General features: G+C 35.7%; 1 protein-coding gene across 2 annotated transcripts; it reads right to left on the bottom strand.

Moving 5' to 3' along the window:
• Positions 1 to 640: 640 nt before the first annotated feature.
• odad1 (outer dynein arm docking complex subunit 1) lies at positions 641 to 14,642 on the bottom strand. Of its 2 annotated transcripts, XM_084396059.1 has the most exons (15): positions 14,580 to 14,642; positions 12,932 to 13,018; positions 12,756 to 12,855; positions 12,272 to 12,452; positions 12,059 to 12,184; positions 10,033 to 10,146; positions 9,882 to 9,949; positions 8,688 to 8,875; positions 6,848 to 6,976; positions 6,686 to 6,768; positions 4,802 to 4,970; positions 4,498 to 4,661; positions 3,336 to 3,439; positions 3,111 to 3,204; positions 641 to 3,015 (listed from the first exon to the last, which is right to left on the bottom strand). In XM_084396059.1, exons 2-15 carry the CDS (start codon positions 12,996 to 12,998, stop codon positions 2,911 to 2,913), a joined length of 1,692 nt encoding a protein of 563 aa, XP_084252185.1. In that variant the 5' UTR covers positions 12,999 to 13,018; positions 14,580 to 14,642; the 3' UTR covers positions 641 to 2,910. The 2 variants fall into 2 exon arrangements, with proteins under 2 accessions (XP_084252185.1, XP_084252186.1); XM_084396060.1 differs by lacking the exon at positions 14,580 to 14,642 and having other exon boundaries at positions 12,932 to 13,035.
• Between the last annotated feature and the right edge of the window lie 1,888 nt (positions 14,643 to 16,530).

Below are 16,530 nucleotides of genomic sequence, written 5' to 3' on the forward strand. Positions count from 1 at the left end.
GGTTAAAAAGGGGTCGAATTTCAAAGCATCTAAACTTCCATCTTGAGTTGCGTCTGATGCATTATCTGCGTGAGTTTGTTTTCACAGAATGAAGAAGAGAGCGTATTTAAAGCCACACTGGCATCAAAAGAGACACATACTTAAAGGGTTAAGGTTTCTTTTTATCCCCCATCGAATTAATACTAAAAACATAATATTTAGTAGAGAATAAGCACAACAATATGTATAATAAAATAGTATGTGTATGTATACCAGTATTCAGCAGTATCCCCTGCTTCTAAAATTAACGATTAAAATGTGAAGTAAGAATTAAAGAATTATAATATTTATAATGTTAAAGACTACAAATCACATATTTTCAGTCTTTGATGCTGATTGGTCAATAGCATTCCTTTCAAAGTACTTTTATGGTTTAAAGGGTTAAAAACTCCTGGTTGTTGTGTCCAAAAGCACCCTTTGACTATATTCATAATATAACATGACCTCAAGTTCCTTGTTGCTGAAATAATGCCCAATCTGTCATCATATAGTAATTGAGATAAAAAGTCTCCAAAATAGATTTGCTAAAATGATCTGATGTCTGATAAAAGTTTAAAACACAATACCTGGAAATTGTTGTTTTGCCAAACTTTTATTGCCGTCACTCTTAAATAGACACATGGGAAACACCAAAACATGTGACCACTTGATGCATTATTTAACAAAACAAAGAATTGAGTACAGGGGAAAAAAAATTATTTATATTTATTCAAATATACCATAAACACGACAGACATGAGGGCATTGTGTGAGTTCTATGATCTAACTGACTCACTAACCTTGGCTAAACTCTGCCCTCTTCTGTTTGTTGTTAGGAACTGTTCATCAAATGACAATTCTGTCATTATTTACTCACCCTCATGTTACCCAAATTTATTCCATAGAACAGCATACGGGTTAATGAGTAAATAATGACAGAATAAATGATCTAGGTATAATCTAGCTAGATAGATAAGCATGTTTGAATGGAGCTGAAAAAGAATTACAGCCTATATATCATTTTCAACTTTTTTTATTAGAAGACCAGAGTGTGTCTTAAAGCTACACTGTGTAGGATTATCTTCCATCTAGCGGTGAAATTGTTTATGACTACCAACTGAATATTACTTTCGTTTTAACTTAATTATTTCAAATCTGCAGGTGTGGTGAACAATCCAGTCCGGTTGAAGAGATGAGTCCGAGCTGCGTCAATAGCAGAGGAGAAAGACCGCGAAATTTAAAAATACGACTGTTATTGTGTCACGAAATGTAGTTTTAAGAGTTCCTCAGTCGAGAATGTAGTTGTTTGAAGCTCAAATATGTTGTTTATTTATTATGAAAAACACAAAAACAACGAGAAATGTTTAATTTCACAATCTATAGCTTCGGTTAAATACTAGTATATTAAACATATAAGTTAAAATACATTAATGACTCGTTATAACGTGGTACAAACTTCTATAATAAAGTGATTTTGTATTATTTGTAACCAGGCACTAAAGCGATTACCCATAAAACGTGCTTTGAACCAATCGGATTGCTCGGGTCCTAAGCTCGGACTCATCTCTTCAACCGGACTCGATTGTTCACCACACCGGCAGTCGCGAGTAATCTCCGCCTCTCATTCGTCACGGTGCCACTGAGTTTAAAAACGCGAAAGGCGAAGCTTGAATTTCCAGGTATGTCCCTCTTTGGCTAGGGTGACCAAACGTCCTGTTTTCCCAGGACATGTCCTGTTTTCATGTCCTGTCCTGGTCGTCCTGGCTGTATTTTATAAAGTGATGAAAATGTCCTGGTTTTCATTATTTTTCATTGGGCCATTAAGCGTGTACTTTAAATACATGCTTGCCTTTGCACACAAAACATATGAAACTGGCTTCGGCTTCGCCCCGTCTTGTTATAATCAGTGCGTTCCTCAATCCGCAGCGGCAAGCAGAGAGCACGTCAGAATTCAGAGGCCTGTGTGTGTGTGTGTGTGTGTGTTCATCTCAGCCTCATTGGTCTGTCACTGCTCGTCAATGTCAGAATATTTGAAATGACCAATCAAATCAAAGTAGTAGGCGGACTTTACGTTCACATAATTTTAGCAGCGTGACTCGACGCTTCAGTTTACGGTCAAGTGCGAGATAAGATGTAAGTAGCTAACAGCATAAAAAAAAAAAAAGAAAGCCCATATGTAAATTCACAGATGATTTACAGAGAAAATTCCTGTGTTTTCGTTTCGGTCGGGATCCGCGTGAAGCAGAATGCATGAACTGCAAACACGTACAAAGCTGTACGTGTCAGTGTCAGATAAAGGTGCTAGCGACCTAGAAGCCCACATAAAGAAAGTATAGGCTACAAGAGAACATCAGGAGGATTTAATAAAAATAAAAAAATTCACTGAAATAGTGTAGTAGATTTTTTATTTTAGTAGTAGATTTTTAACCTATGGCCATGAAAAGAAGTAGTGTAATGTAAAAGGTGTTAAAAGCGAAACTTTTTTTTTTTTTTGTATTCTATTGTTGCGGGCCAAACATTGAATGGAAAGGATGTATTACTTTATGTATTAAAGTACAATAACATAGTTGCAAGGTTGTGAATGCATTTGTCAAGTATTTTTTGATGCATTCACCCCCAACCACGCCTCCCCAAACCACGCCCCCGCCCATCAACCATGCCCCCATCCTCTTTTCTGAAAACTAAAATATGGTCACCCTATCTTTGGCTAATGTATTTTCAAGATGGAGGCGCAACATGGCTGCCGCCATTCGAGCGACTCGCTCGTATGTATTCTAAATGGCAGATTCTACGCCTACGAGAATACTTGATTAGTTGGTAGAAGTAATTACACATTAATAAGCACATATAATTTTTGCTAAGAATCAACTTAAAAAATTACACAGTGTAGCTTTAAGGCTCCAGCGAACGCTGTCTGCTGCCAGACATGGTGCTGCTCTTAGGGGTTTTCACATCTTTGCCTCCTCCTGCACGCAGAGACTCGTCTTTACGCACGACCTGCGACAGAAAACCCACAAACACCATGTAACTGTAATGCAAACCGTAGTTAATGAATACATCAGAATGGGAAAGAGCTATTCTGTGTGCCTTACACTGCTCATCATAACATGCTGATGGAGTTCTTTGTGGGTCAAAGGTCGATCCTCCTCATCTGTGAGAGAAGAGTCCTCGGCCTCATAATCATGCCTGAATCGTGCACAATAAGACGCATATATTAACAAAATAAAGTCATTATTTCCACATATTTTGTGTACTTTTGTTTGATCTCCATAGACTGTGTCTATAGCTCAGCATACCGTATGAGAAGCTTCTCTCACCTGGTAATGGGCGGCTGAACGATCTCTGCGTGTCTCAGCACGTCTGGTTTCTGACCCAGCAGGAACTGAGCGACCTCTCTCAGGTCGTAACTCTTCTCCAGGTCCTATTTATTTACATTACAGTTACACTTCTGGTCAGCAGTTCAGAATAAGTACGAATAAGTCTGTTATACTTATCAACGATGCATTTATTTGATCAAAAATACAGTAAAAACAGTGAAATATGATTACAATTTAAAAGCACTGTTTTCTATTTTAATACATTTTTAAAACGTAATTTATTCCTGTGATCAAAGCTGAATTTTCAGCATCATTACTCCAGTCTTCAGTGTCACATGATCCTTCAGAAATCATTCTAATATGATGATTTGATGCTCAAGAAACATTTCTGATTGTTCTCAGTGTTGAAAATAATACTATTTGTGTAGAAACCGTCAAAAGTAAGATTAAATAAAGAAGAAATTAATACTTTTATTGATCAATGATGCATTACATTTCATTGATCCTTCTATTCATCAAAGAATCCTGAAAACAATGTATCGTGGTTTCTACAAAAATATTAATCATGAAAAACAATTATTGATATTAATAATAAGAACCAGTATTAATAATTAAGCACCAATCATACCTGATAATAATACTCTGACGTAAATACAAGTTAAGAGTACAATGGATGCCCTTTAGACAATTTTAAGAGTATTCTACACTGTTTTTACAAAGTGAGGTACAAGTTGAAATTATGCTTAATGTTTAATAGTCATTTGAAACTTAGCAAACTGGCAGCTGTAGTAATAAGATGAAAAGATTTATCTAGAACTCTGTCATGTATAAACCTTTAATTTAATAATAATTTAAAAAGGAATTTAAACCTGTATGATATTACTCTGTATCCACATTGGACCAGCAGTTTGGAAAATAGAGAGATGGATGATTTAGTTGCTGCGCCATCTTCTGGTCAGACACGGGAATTCACAGTGCATCATGGGTATTCTATTCTCTAGCCATGAGCACACATCTGTTGTACACTCGTTATCACGGTGCATTGTGGGATTGAATGAGTGCACTCCAAATGTCCACTCAAATAGTGCCCTATTTAAGGCTATAGGGGGTGATTTCGGACACTATGAAATAACCTGTTGGTACATTCTGGTCTTTTCTGTACCTTAGAATTAATGAAGGCTTGAATGGTGAGCAGTTCACTGGTCCTCTGCTCCACCAGGCTGAGGTACGTCATGATGTTACTGTCTCTGATCCCAGAGGAAGAGCCCAGCATGTCAGCCACCAGTGTTCGGTCGCAGTCGATCTTATTGAACACACTGTCTGTCCCTAGAATGACATCAACGTAAGCTTTTGTGTATAAAAATGTAAGTATCATTCTTCTTCTAAGACAATGTTATCATTTTTGATTCTTCTAGGGTTTATCCACGTGGTTATGTTAACGCATGTTTGGGTGATTTTACCAGTACCTGTTTTGATCTGATGAAGGATCTTGCTGATGTCATCGGCCTGGGCTTCATACTGTTGAGCTTGTGTCTCACACTCTTGCTTTAGATCCATCAACTCTTTTAACGCCACCTGATTTTCCTGTTCCTTTTGGACACCTTTCATGTGCAACTGCTTCATCTCTTCTCCAATCTGGAACAGAATCAACACAAAAAATGGATTCCTACTGTTGTGTCTGTATTAAAATATGAATATGAATAACATTTTGCATGTTCATTTAGCCCAGGTTGGCACAGGCTTTTGTTTGGTCTTTAAGTGTTTTTAGTGTTGTTCTTATTTACTAAAACTAAAAATATTCAAATTGTTTTCATTAAGTAAAATAAAGCTTAAAGTTAATTAGTTAAAATAAATATTAGACGAAAAACTAAACCTTAAAAAACTTAAATGTTGCTTTAACAATTGTGCTAAATGAACAATGAAGTTGCTAAAATTATAAAATGAAAATAAAGCTAAACAGAAGAAAAACTAAATATAATAAAAATGACAAAATCACATAAGAAACGTCACTAAACCATAGAATATTATAGTATAAATACTATACTACATAATATAAATACTATAATAGTACATAAATAATACTAAAATGTAGGGGTGTAACGATACCTTAATTTCACGATTCGATACATATCACGATACTGAACTCACGATACGATATTATTGCGATACTCCAAGACATATAATAAAAGGTTAAGAAAAAAATGTACTGTTGATTAAATGCTAAATTTGATATAACATCGTGGGTGTAAATGAATAGGCTTGGACAATGGTGACACCAGAATAAATATATTCATGATTCTGAACCTGAAAATACAGAATTATTTTAGACGAAAACGCTTGCACTCTTTCACTGGCTAGATATATTTAAAATAATGTAGGCCACTTTTTACTGGTAACATAAGACTTATAACATAAGCATTATCAGGACCCACTAATATTCCCCCATTATTATACATTATATTCAACATAATATATTGTAGTTTAATGTAGTACTGACTCTGAAAACTTTAATTTTATCTCAGGGTAATTTTTGTTTTGGGTGAACTATCCACGATACATATTGTCACTATAAACGATACATATTGTCACTATAAACGATACATATTGTCACTATAAACGATACATATTGTCACTATCCACGATACATATTGTCACTATAAACGATACATATTGTCACTATAAACGATACATATTGTCACTATACACGATACATATTGTCACTATAAACGATACATATTGTCACTATAAACGATACATATTGTCACTATAAACGATACATATTGTCACTATCCACGATACATATTGTCACTATAAACGATACATATTGTCACTATAAACGATACATATTGTCACTATAAACGATACATATTGTCACTATCCACGATACATATTGTCACTATAAACGATACATATTGTCACTATAAACGATACATATTGTCACTATAAACGATACATATTGTCACTATCCACGATACATATTGTCACTATAAACGATACATATTGTCACTATACACGATACATATTGTCACTATCCACGATACATATTGTCACTATCCACGATACATATTGTCACTATAAAATTTTTGTATTGCGATATATTGTGACACGATATATTGTTTCACCCCTACTAAAATGACAAAAGTAATTTTACAAAACTACTTTTTTTTGCCTTTGCACAGCTGCTTAGCGAAATAAACCTAATGAAACTTAAATCATAATCTCACAAAAAGTGGAGGGGACTAAACTGTCCTTCCTCAATCATGTATTTATATGAAATGATCAGTTCAACTTGCGAACAATATGTATGTTTTGGGTCTTAATCTGACTAGTTCTGTGATTCACACACTGACCTGATGGATTTGCTCTCTCAGTCTCTCAGCTTCTATGTTCTGTTCATTCACAAAGTTGAAAAGAGCAAAGTTCTTGTCCTCAACTGTTAAAAAAACATAAAGAGTTGTAGCATAACACATTGCAATCATTTGTTGACACAAAACAGAAAACATAAAGCTCACCCTGAATGAAATTTGTAACCAACATCTTCAAATTATCTTCCCCAGTCAATCTCTTGATCCGCTGGAAAACCTCCTCCAGATTGTCAAATGTCTCCTCTCCGGCGTCTGCCCTCCTCTGCTCCTTCATCTCTGCCATCAGCACACATTGGTTACTTTTCAGCCAATACAATTGCTAGATTTATAATCAGTTAAAGGGGCCATATAAAGGTACATGCACTTTTACAAGTTGATCGTACTGAAATGTGTGTTGGCAGTGCCTGTACACAACCATCATATAATGATAAAAATCCATCCAGTGTTTTTTTTTTAATCTCCTTATATGTTTTCCCCTGTCTCAAATCAAGCCGTGACGTCACACGGTCGGACGCCCCTCACACGATTGTTGATTGACAGCAGCGTTTCAACACAGACCCGCCCTCGCTCGTGAGCGAGCTGTCATCATAGTCCGCGCGGTCATTGTTGATACGCTGGAGCACTGTCTATGAGCAGAATGGCGTCTAAGCGATTGTGGTGTTCTGTTCTTGGGTGTAATAAGGAACACAGCATCATTTTGATGTTCCTAAATCCGAACCGCTGAAGACGCAGTGGCTGAGTTTTGTTTTCGAAGGGAATATTCCCCACGATCAACGTCAATGCTTTCATGTTTGCGAGAATCATTTCACACACCAGACTGCTTTACAAACGAGGGTCAGTATAAAGCTGGTTTTGCTAAGAAGCTGCTCCTGAAAAAAAGGATCGGTACCAACTATTCGTGTTCCTGCTGCACCTCCAGAAGAAGAAGTGAGTGTAACGTTTTATTAACCTTTATATTAATCTTTATATTAATCTTTGCAAATCGCTAGCACGCTTCACGATGAATCCACGCGGCTAAGGTTTACACTCACTGTACATTACGGCATGTTTTCTATGTACGACGTTCTCAATATAATTCATAATCCCACGTTTATAATGAACAACGCGTTATGGCTATTGTGTTATTATTACAAACGGTGTACACACAGAACAGAGGGGCGGGGTGAGCAAAGCTCATTATCATTTAAAGACACATGCACTTAAACGTCGTGCTGAAAACAAGAGCTGTTTTTGACCAGGTCAAATGAGTGTTTTCTTACAATACTAATGAGAATTTTTTATTAAAGTATATTACAAACTTTTCATTTAGACCCTAAAGAATCATATTAGCTTGTACAAAAATGGCACTATATGACCCCTTTAATCAATCAGTCTGTTATAGAGTATACAAAAGTTTGGGATCGGCAAGATTTTTTAAAAAGTAAATTATATTTTTAATCAGCAAAGATGCATTAAATTAAAATATCTCATAACAAATATCAGAGTGTTTGGCATGGAAATGGATATGGATACGACAATGTTGATATGTTTGGTCTTGGCAGAATAGATCTGCTACACTGCTGCTGCTGCAGAGCAAGTACAGGACTTGCTACTGCCAATCCATACACAACACACTACTGTGAGCAAGACAGATATACTGCTGCTGCTGCTGTACAACACAGTATACATTAATTAGCCGTAGCTGATGTGTTCAGGTGGAGCTGGGGAAGGTGGGGGGTTTCTGAAAGCGCACTGCAACTGCTACAGCAAATGCTGACCAAGTATTTGAAGGCTGAGCAGCGAGCTCATTGGCTACTGATACAGCAGGAACCAATCAGCTGTGCCCAATAGATAATGATGTGATTGCGAAAAGTTAAGGACCTATCAGCCGGCGCCATCTAGAGTTTCATGACAGAACTTTATATTTATTTTTGATCTTACTGATCCCAGACTTCTGCACACAATTTAACCAACAACAATTCTTGGGTTACAAATATTGCTCTCTGACCTTGTCTGCGTCTCATTTCCTGTCCGTCATCCATGGCGGTTCTCTCGTTACTCTTGGTGGTCATGAACTCTTTGAGTCGGCGTTCATGAGCGATGACTCTCTCCAGCTCCTTCATCTCAGCTGAGTACTGCGCAAAATCCTTTATCGCCTTCTCCTTCATCATGGTAATTTTGGTCTGTGCCTCCTCTCTTAAATACACACATATAAATAGAACCGGCTACAAATGTTCAAAACACGTATTGAGGGTGGAGCAATGTGTAATCCCATACAAAATAATAACTCTATTACAATTGAGGTGTGCAATTTTTCAGTGTTAAAAGTGGTTGGGAAACCTTTTTGCATAATTTAAGAGAGGGTAAGAATAATATTAACCAGTAATATTTAATTTATGACTTATGATTATATTGGAGGCAGGGTTATTATCGCTGGTTCAATTCTTAAACAAAAATTATTAAAACAATTTTTAAAAGCTGAAATAATTAGAAATGTTGCATTATAAATTTAAATAGAAGCACAACAATTACTGGATATAAATAAAAAACTAAAATATAATTTTTTCAAGTTTTTCATGATTTTGTGAACTTTGTACCCTGGTAATCCAGAGTTCTCGCGAGAGCACAAGTTAAATTTGCTCAGCGAGTTACTCTGGTGTCGAGTAATGATGCTCATTATATATGCCCCTCGATCTGAGCTGCACCAATCACATCGGGTTATCTGATATAGGCGGGCCAGAGGCGAGCTAAACAGATGAGGACAGCGCTGTGATGTCGAAGTCATTAGTAAACATTGCATGGCTATGGATGAATACCAGATGAATACCAGGCTTTGGCCGCTACAATGAACGAGTTAGACTTGGCTTTTTATCTAAAAGAGGAACAGAAGACGGCGCTCGAATCGTTCCTTTGCAAGAAGGACGTTTTTGTTGTTTTTCCGACCGGATACGGCAAGAGTATAATCTACCAGTTAGCTCCACTGGTAGCTAAGCGTATGGGGTTTATTGTTGTGATTGGTCGTAGTGTTATCCAATTGCGTGCAGTGAGATTTTCAAATGCATGCTTGGTGCCGCCCCTCGAGCTGGCCGATTTTCATTAGTCGACGCCAGACCATTAATCTTTCAGATTTAGGTCTGGATTTCCAGGCTAGGAACTTTGTATATAAGCGAAGCAACTTAAAATCTCAAAGTATCTCTCTTACCTCACATCATAAGCTGTGGTTGACATGTCGATAACTTCACCAATATCCTTACGAACATCTTGCAATACCTGAAAGAAAGACAACAGCACTTGTTTGAACTGTGCTCAATCACTGCATCCCTCACACTCATTAAACACCCAGAATGCCTCACCTTCTCCAGTCTGCGATGCAGCTGCTGGAATCGGACGCGTTCCATGCGGAGTGTCTCGAGCTCTTCTCTGAGCTGGCTGTTCTTCTTCAGCTGTTCATTAAAGCGAATAAGAGCCTGCGGGGACAACAAGGGAAACATTTTTAAGGAGAAGTTCATGCACACACTAGGGGCCAGATTTACTAACAGCTTTCGCCAGCGCAAACCCTCTTTTGGCGTTAAAAAACTACTGTCAGGATATACTAAAGACACGCAGTGAAAAATGATCGCTGAAAAGGCGTGGACAGGGTTATATTTGCATATGCATTTGTAGGAGTTTCCCTTTCAGACGCAGTATTTATGGGAGGACAGTATTTAAATGAATCATGCAAGGTGATTTAATAAGGTTTGCGCGTATATTTACTGATATTTGAGCCATTATTTACCACCCAAAAAAAGTATGTCTTGAACCAGACAGTAATTTGCGCTGCCTCATTTTCATCTGTGTTAAATTCAATATGGTGTCCACCTGACTAAGGTCTATGACTACTGTATGTTTATATATGTACCAATAATGTGATTATTTCCAATCATTAGAGCAAGGACTTAATCGCAGTAAGATTTTTACATGACACAAGCAAACCTCTTCCCTTTTCATTTGCAATTTTCATTATTCTGATTATTTGCTAAGAATTGTGGTTATTTTTACCGCCATTATTCACATACACCAAAATGATGAACTCGCATATAGTAGGTGTATTTCTGGCCACTGTTTCAATCTACTTACGTCAAATGCAAAACATATTACTATGGACGTACAGTACAGGTCAAAAGTTTGGAAACATTACTATTTTTAATGTTTTTGAAAGAAGTTTCTTCTGCTCATCAAGCCTGCCTTTATTTGATCAAAAATACAGAAAAAAAATGTAATATTGTGATATATTATTACAATTTAAAATATTTGGTTTTCAATTTATTATACTTTAAAATGATCATTTATTTCTGTGATGCAAAGCTGAATTTTCAGGATCATTACTCCAGTCTATCACATGATCCTATAGAAATCATTCTAATATGATGATTCATTATCAAAGTTGGAAACAGTTCTGCTGCTTAATATTTTTTCATAACCTGTGATACTTTTTTAGGATACTTTGATGAATAAAAAATAAAAAAGGAAGCAAATGTTTTAAAAATAGAAATCTTTTGTAACAACAATATACACTACTGGTCAGTAATTTGGGGTCAGTAATTTTTTTGCTTTCTTTTTTTGAAATAAATCAATACTTTTATTCAGCAAGGATGTGTTAAATTGATAAAAAGTGATAGTAAAGAAGATTTATATTATTAGAAAATATTTTTTTATTTTGAATAAATGCAGTTCTTTTTAACCTTTTATTCATCTAGGCTAACCTTTGCATCACAGGAATAAATTATTTTTTAAAGTATATTCAAATAGAAAACTATTATTTTAAGTTGTAATAATATTTCACACATTTTTTCTGTTTTTATGATCAAATAAACACAGCCTTGATAAGCATTAGAGACTTCTTTCAAAAATATAAAAAAAAATCGTAATGTTTCCAAACTTTTGACCTGTACTGTATTACTAAGGATTTTTTCCCTAAAATTTCTTCATTTCAATGTTTTTGACCATCAATATTCTGCATTATATTCATGTTATCAACATGATCTCAGCATCTTCAGCACCCCAAAAATTTGATCGGATTATTTCAGGTCTTTACCACCCCTTCCAATCCAATCCAAATTTTAAATGGATCGATTGATGTGATTAAATTAAGGCTTTTCAGTCCGATCGAGTCATCAATCCTGTTACAGAGGCATTACTTGGTTTCATATAAACGTAGCTACTCACACCAGTTCAGCATTATCTAGGAACAAATGAACAGTTTTGTAAGGCCAAATGTTTTGCCACAGTCCAATCTGCACTTTATTTTGGCCAAAAAAACAGCCACTTAAATCTACACTGATTAAGTGCCCACAACTGTGTGGTCAGTGAAACTGCATGCTGTGAAATGTCTCTGTTTACCCGGTCCAGTTTGTTCTCCAGTGTGCGTGTGGCCTTCTGAGTCTGGCGGGCCTGAGACGTGTGACTCTGGGAAGCCGTGACCTCCCCTCTTCTCACTTCCACCAGCCTTTTCTCCATATTCATGATCTGTAAACAGAATGCATGCAAATAAACATCCGTAGCACCAACAGTGTGTTTTATGTGACTAAGTTTAATAACTTGGCACATATGCACCTCCTGTTCCATCTGTGTTTGGGTCTGTCTCTCATTCTCTAGTTGATCGTCCAGCGTGTTTCGTTGCTCCAGCAGAGTTTGGATACTCTCAGTGTCCTGATTGTCGTTCTTTCTATGCGATTGGCACTCGAGCACACGAAGCAACTCCTCCTGTTCCTCACGCAGCTTAGAAATCTCCTGGCTGCGGACAAACACGCACACACAACAAACTAAATATGCTCAAACACACACATTCCATACAAGACACAATGCAATACATGCACATAATGCAACATTGCTGGGTAAAACATCATGAGCACATTAGATAGGCTTCTAATGACAAATCCTAACCCTACTCCTAAAAGAAAAACAATGCAGGGTTTTTTTTTTTTCACAATTTTTTTAATAAATATAATATTTACTTCATGTATGATGAGTTTTGTCATTGTCAGTTAACCCAATAGACTTAATAAACCAAAACCTGAAGGTGTTTTATGGCACTGACCGCTGTTTGCGAATTTTTTCCTGTGACTGGATGCTGTAGGCCTGCCGATCCCCCTCCGTTATACGAAACTGTCTCTGCAGTTTTTCAATCTCTGTCTCAGCTGGACACAAACAGCCGGTTGCATAATTATCTTAATAATTATCTTAATTATCAATAACAATGTTTCATTTGCATACCAATTCCATCAAATTCCAAGTCACTGCTGTCAGAGAGGACACTGGTTGCTGATCTTCCACGAGGCATGATGATGACGATGATGATGACTATAGTCACAAAACACTGGGCTAACAGAGCATAACAAAACAAAGCTTTGAATTATAAATAATAAAGACAAAACTTAAGTAACAGAAAAACCCCAAGGTCACCAATTCCTTATATGATTTGTAAAAAAATTATTTATTTATTTTTGCCAGCAACTAAACTCTCCAAAACCCTTTAAAATACTGGGTGTATAATATTTACATGAAAATTACATGATGTGTATAATTATTTATTATACAGAGGATATGGTGCATATATTACGTTAAAAGTACATGTAAAACATTTATCATCATGTTTGGAACATTAAAGATTTGATTCATTGACATAAATTGTAAAATTATTTAATTTGCCCCAAAAACGTGATAGCAACGGGTCATAATCCGGACATGCGCACAGCCTCTTTGGCGCGAGTAGTAGCAATCAATTCGTCAAATCCAGAGGCCTTTCAAGAAATGAAATATGGAAATATATATTTTTTAACAACGAATGAAGAGTGGATGGATGAATACCTGAACTAAGATGAAGAAGAGGACAACGAAAAAGACGACTATTCAACGGTGAACGTCTGATTTTCCCTCAATACTTATGTGAGTGATATGCATCGTTTCTAACACAACACAGTATAAATAGTGCATAAAAAGTATACACTATTTATACTGCTGTGTTGTTCACTAACTGAAATTACCAGTATCATTATGCTTTTGGGCTTGTACTTTGGTAATACCTATACTTTTTGGAGGACCTTGAAGTACCTTAAATACCATATCATATATGAATAGAATAATCATTCAGTTCCAGAATGTATAACGTATTCATGTTCCATGTTATCTCAATAATTTACGTTCCATACTAGTAACTTACCGCAGTATTTGTTACCTATAAATGTTCCTACACAGACAACCATAAACTGCCCCCCTTAACACCGTTATAACATTTATATTTATGTATTCATTAAAATTATATTAATCTGACACAATGATGATGCTATGTAACGTTAATCAAGAAGAGAACGTAGCCAACGACTAGTCAAGCTTTGATCAGAAATATATTATACATTTAAATAATGCTACTTACAATTTTAGGTTATAAGAACGTTTCCATAACGTTCCCATTAAGTTATAAAAACATTATTTCTGAATGTTCTAGGAACGTTCAAAACGTCCATTTTTTTAGACGTTGTATTAACGTTGTTATTAAAAACGTTATTAGAACGGTCAATTCTCCCTTTATACAAACATTGTATTAACGTTCTTACTTGGTTATAAGAACGTTATTAGAACGTTCAATTCTCCCTTTATACAAACATTGTATTAACGTTCTTACTTGGTTATAAGAACGTTATTAGAACGTTCGATTCTCCCGTTATATAAACGTTCTCTTAATGTTTTTCTAAGATTTTGAAAAACGTTCTTAAAACATTCCATTCACTTGTTTAAACATTTAAACATTCTCAATGTTTTGCATATAATGTATATATAGGTTTGACATACAGCTTTATTTTATTAGTGATCACTGCCTCTGAAAACAGTAAAATATGTTGAGGCAAATAAAGGCTTATTTTACCTTGTGCTGTTATCACTCTTCAGGTGGATTTATTTGACACGTCTTCCTCCTTTTTGGACAAAGTTGTTAGCAACTGTCTCTAAGGAAAAACGATCTACAGGGGGCGCTGTTTCTCACAAACAGGAGACCAATGAAAGGAAGAGACTTTTGTTTCGGATTTATTTATTTTTTGTTTTTAATTCAAAAGAAGCATTTGGAAGGATCAATAGTCATACAAGAAATAACAAATAATCTGAACTGTTTGACTATAATTATTTTCCATTTATTTTATTAAAAGTCATTGTATTGCAAAATTGAATGTCCAATATTATATATATATATATATATATGACGCTGACATTTTTTAAGTGAGAACTAAGAAAGGATCATTATACAAAAATATTTGACCACAAACTACAGCGAATGACCAATCGTAATCAGGTATACCATAGAGCCCAATAATAATAATATTAATAATTTAGCAATTGTTTTTAGCTTTCTTCAGGTGGTGTTGGTGGGACCCCTTCTAAAAATGTACGAAAGTGATCATCTGTGTTGAGTTCTGGGTGTTTGACCAACAGGTGGCATTTAGGGAAGAAATAGGCCGCTACCAGCCCAATGTTACTAAGTAAACTTACTCCTACTTGAGCAATAGACTTCTCTTTATCATTTAGACTTGTGTAGATGGGGATGAACATCACCCACATTACACAGTAAATCAAGGCGGAGATGGTGATATCTCTGGCCAGGTTATACTGTCCTGGCGGCTTTAGAGCCATGAAGGTGGACATAAATGAGTAGTTATAACCCTACGGCACCTGTCAAAATGATTGATGACTTCCGGTCCCGCCCCCTAGATATGACATCTGGTCACCGCCCTTCCGGTTGACCGTTGAGCTGTCCCGCCCTTTCTGGCGTGTATAGATATGGAAATGGATTGTCGTATTGACCGTTCGATCATGTGTTTTGACAGTTTTTATCTACCGGTGTCTTTCCGGCATATGTTGTTGTTATGGTTTGCCCTATTGTCCTAGTTAGTCGTAGATCATGTGGTTTTGACAGAAAGTTTGAAGACTGTGTCACACAAGCATTATCTCTTGTGCACACGAGTTGGGTGTATTTTCTGTGTTTGTGTACTGGTCATTTTAGCAGTCCGTTTGACTTTACGATCTGTATTCGCTGAATCGGACATAAACACTGATATCTCTGCTACACAGACGTCCACCCTCACATTCCTGAGGTAACAGCAAAAGTGAGAAAAAAGAGAGTTGTCCCTAATCATGTTTTATATTTCACACAAATGATATACAATAATATCTTAGCAAAAATCTACTGAAACCATTTAATTCAGTTTTAGATAAACAAAAAGAATAAAAAATCATATTACATAAACATTCCGTTCTTTAGGCCTATAAGTGTATAAAATAAAATAGCTATCTTGTTAATTTAACTAAAGTTGAAAACCATTCAGTTCTTTATAAAAGTATATAATGAAATGCTTATAAAATAAATATCTTATTGATCCAATTGTTTTTGATAAACAAAAGAATAAAAATCATATTACATAAAACATTCCGTTCTTTATATACATTAAAATGGTTATCTTGCTAATTTAACTAAAGTTGAAAAACATTCTGTTCTTTAAAAGTATATAAAAAAAAAAAAAAAAAAAAAAATCTACTGAAATTTCAGTTTTAGATAAAAAATAAAATTCATCTAAGTCTGCTGACTGAAGATTTCATGAAGCACCAGACAAATGGTATGTGTGTGTGTGTGTGTGTGTGTGTGTGTGTGTGTACGTGTGTCTGTGACAGGTTCCGGTAAATTAGCGTGCCGTCATCTTTCTGAATTTATTTCAAAACATAATCGTAAAAGTTTAAATATGATCTTTTAAAATTAAAAGACTGTTTAAATAAAATCTTTGAAGTTTGAATACATTCATATCTTCTATTTATCTTTTAGAAGATTACTG

Source organism: Rutilus rutilus, assembly GCF_951802725.1.
Source record: "Rutilus rutilus genome assembly, chromosome: 22".
In the NCBI taxonomy this organism is placed as follows: Eukaryota; Metazoa; Chordata; class Actinopteri; order Cypriniformes; family Leuciscidae; genus Rutilus; species Rutilus rutilus.

Excerpts from the sequence above, each read along its gene's own strand:
- odad1 (XM_084396059.1), bottom strand. The coding sequence starts at position 12,998 with ATGCCTCGTGGAAGATCAGCAACCAGTGTCCTCTCTGACAGCAGTGAC. Across the intron at positions 12,185-12,271 it reads AAACACAGATGGAACAGGAG|ATCATGAATATGGAGAAAAG; the intron begins GTGCATATGTGC and ends TTCTGTTTACAG. Across the intron at positions 3,016-3,110 it reads AGCATGTTATGATGAGCAGT|GTCGTGCGTAAAGACGAGTC; the intron begins GTAAGGCACACA and ends TTTCTGTCGCAG.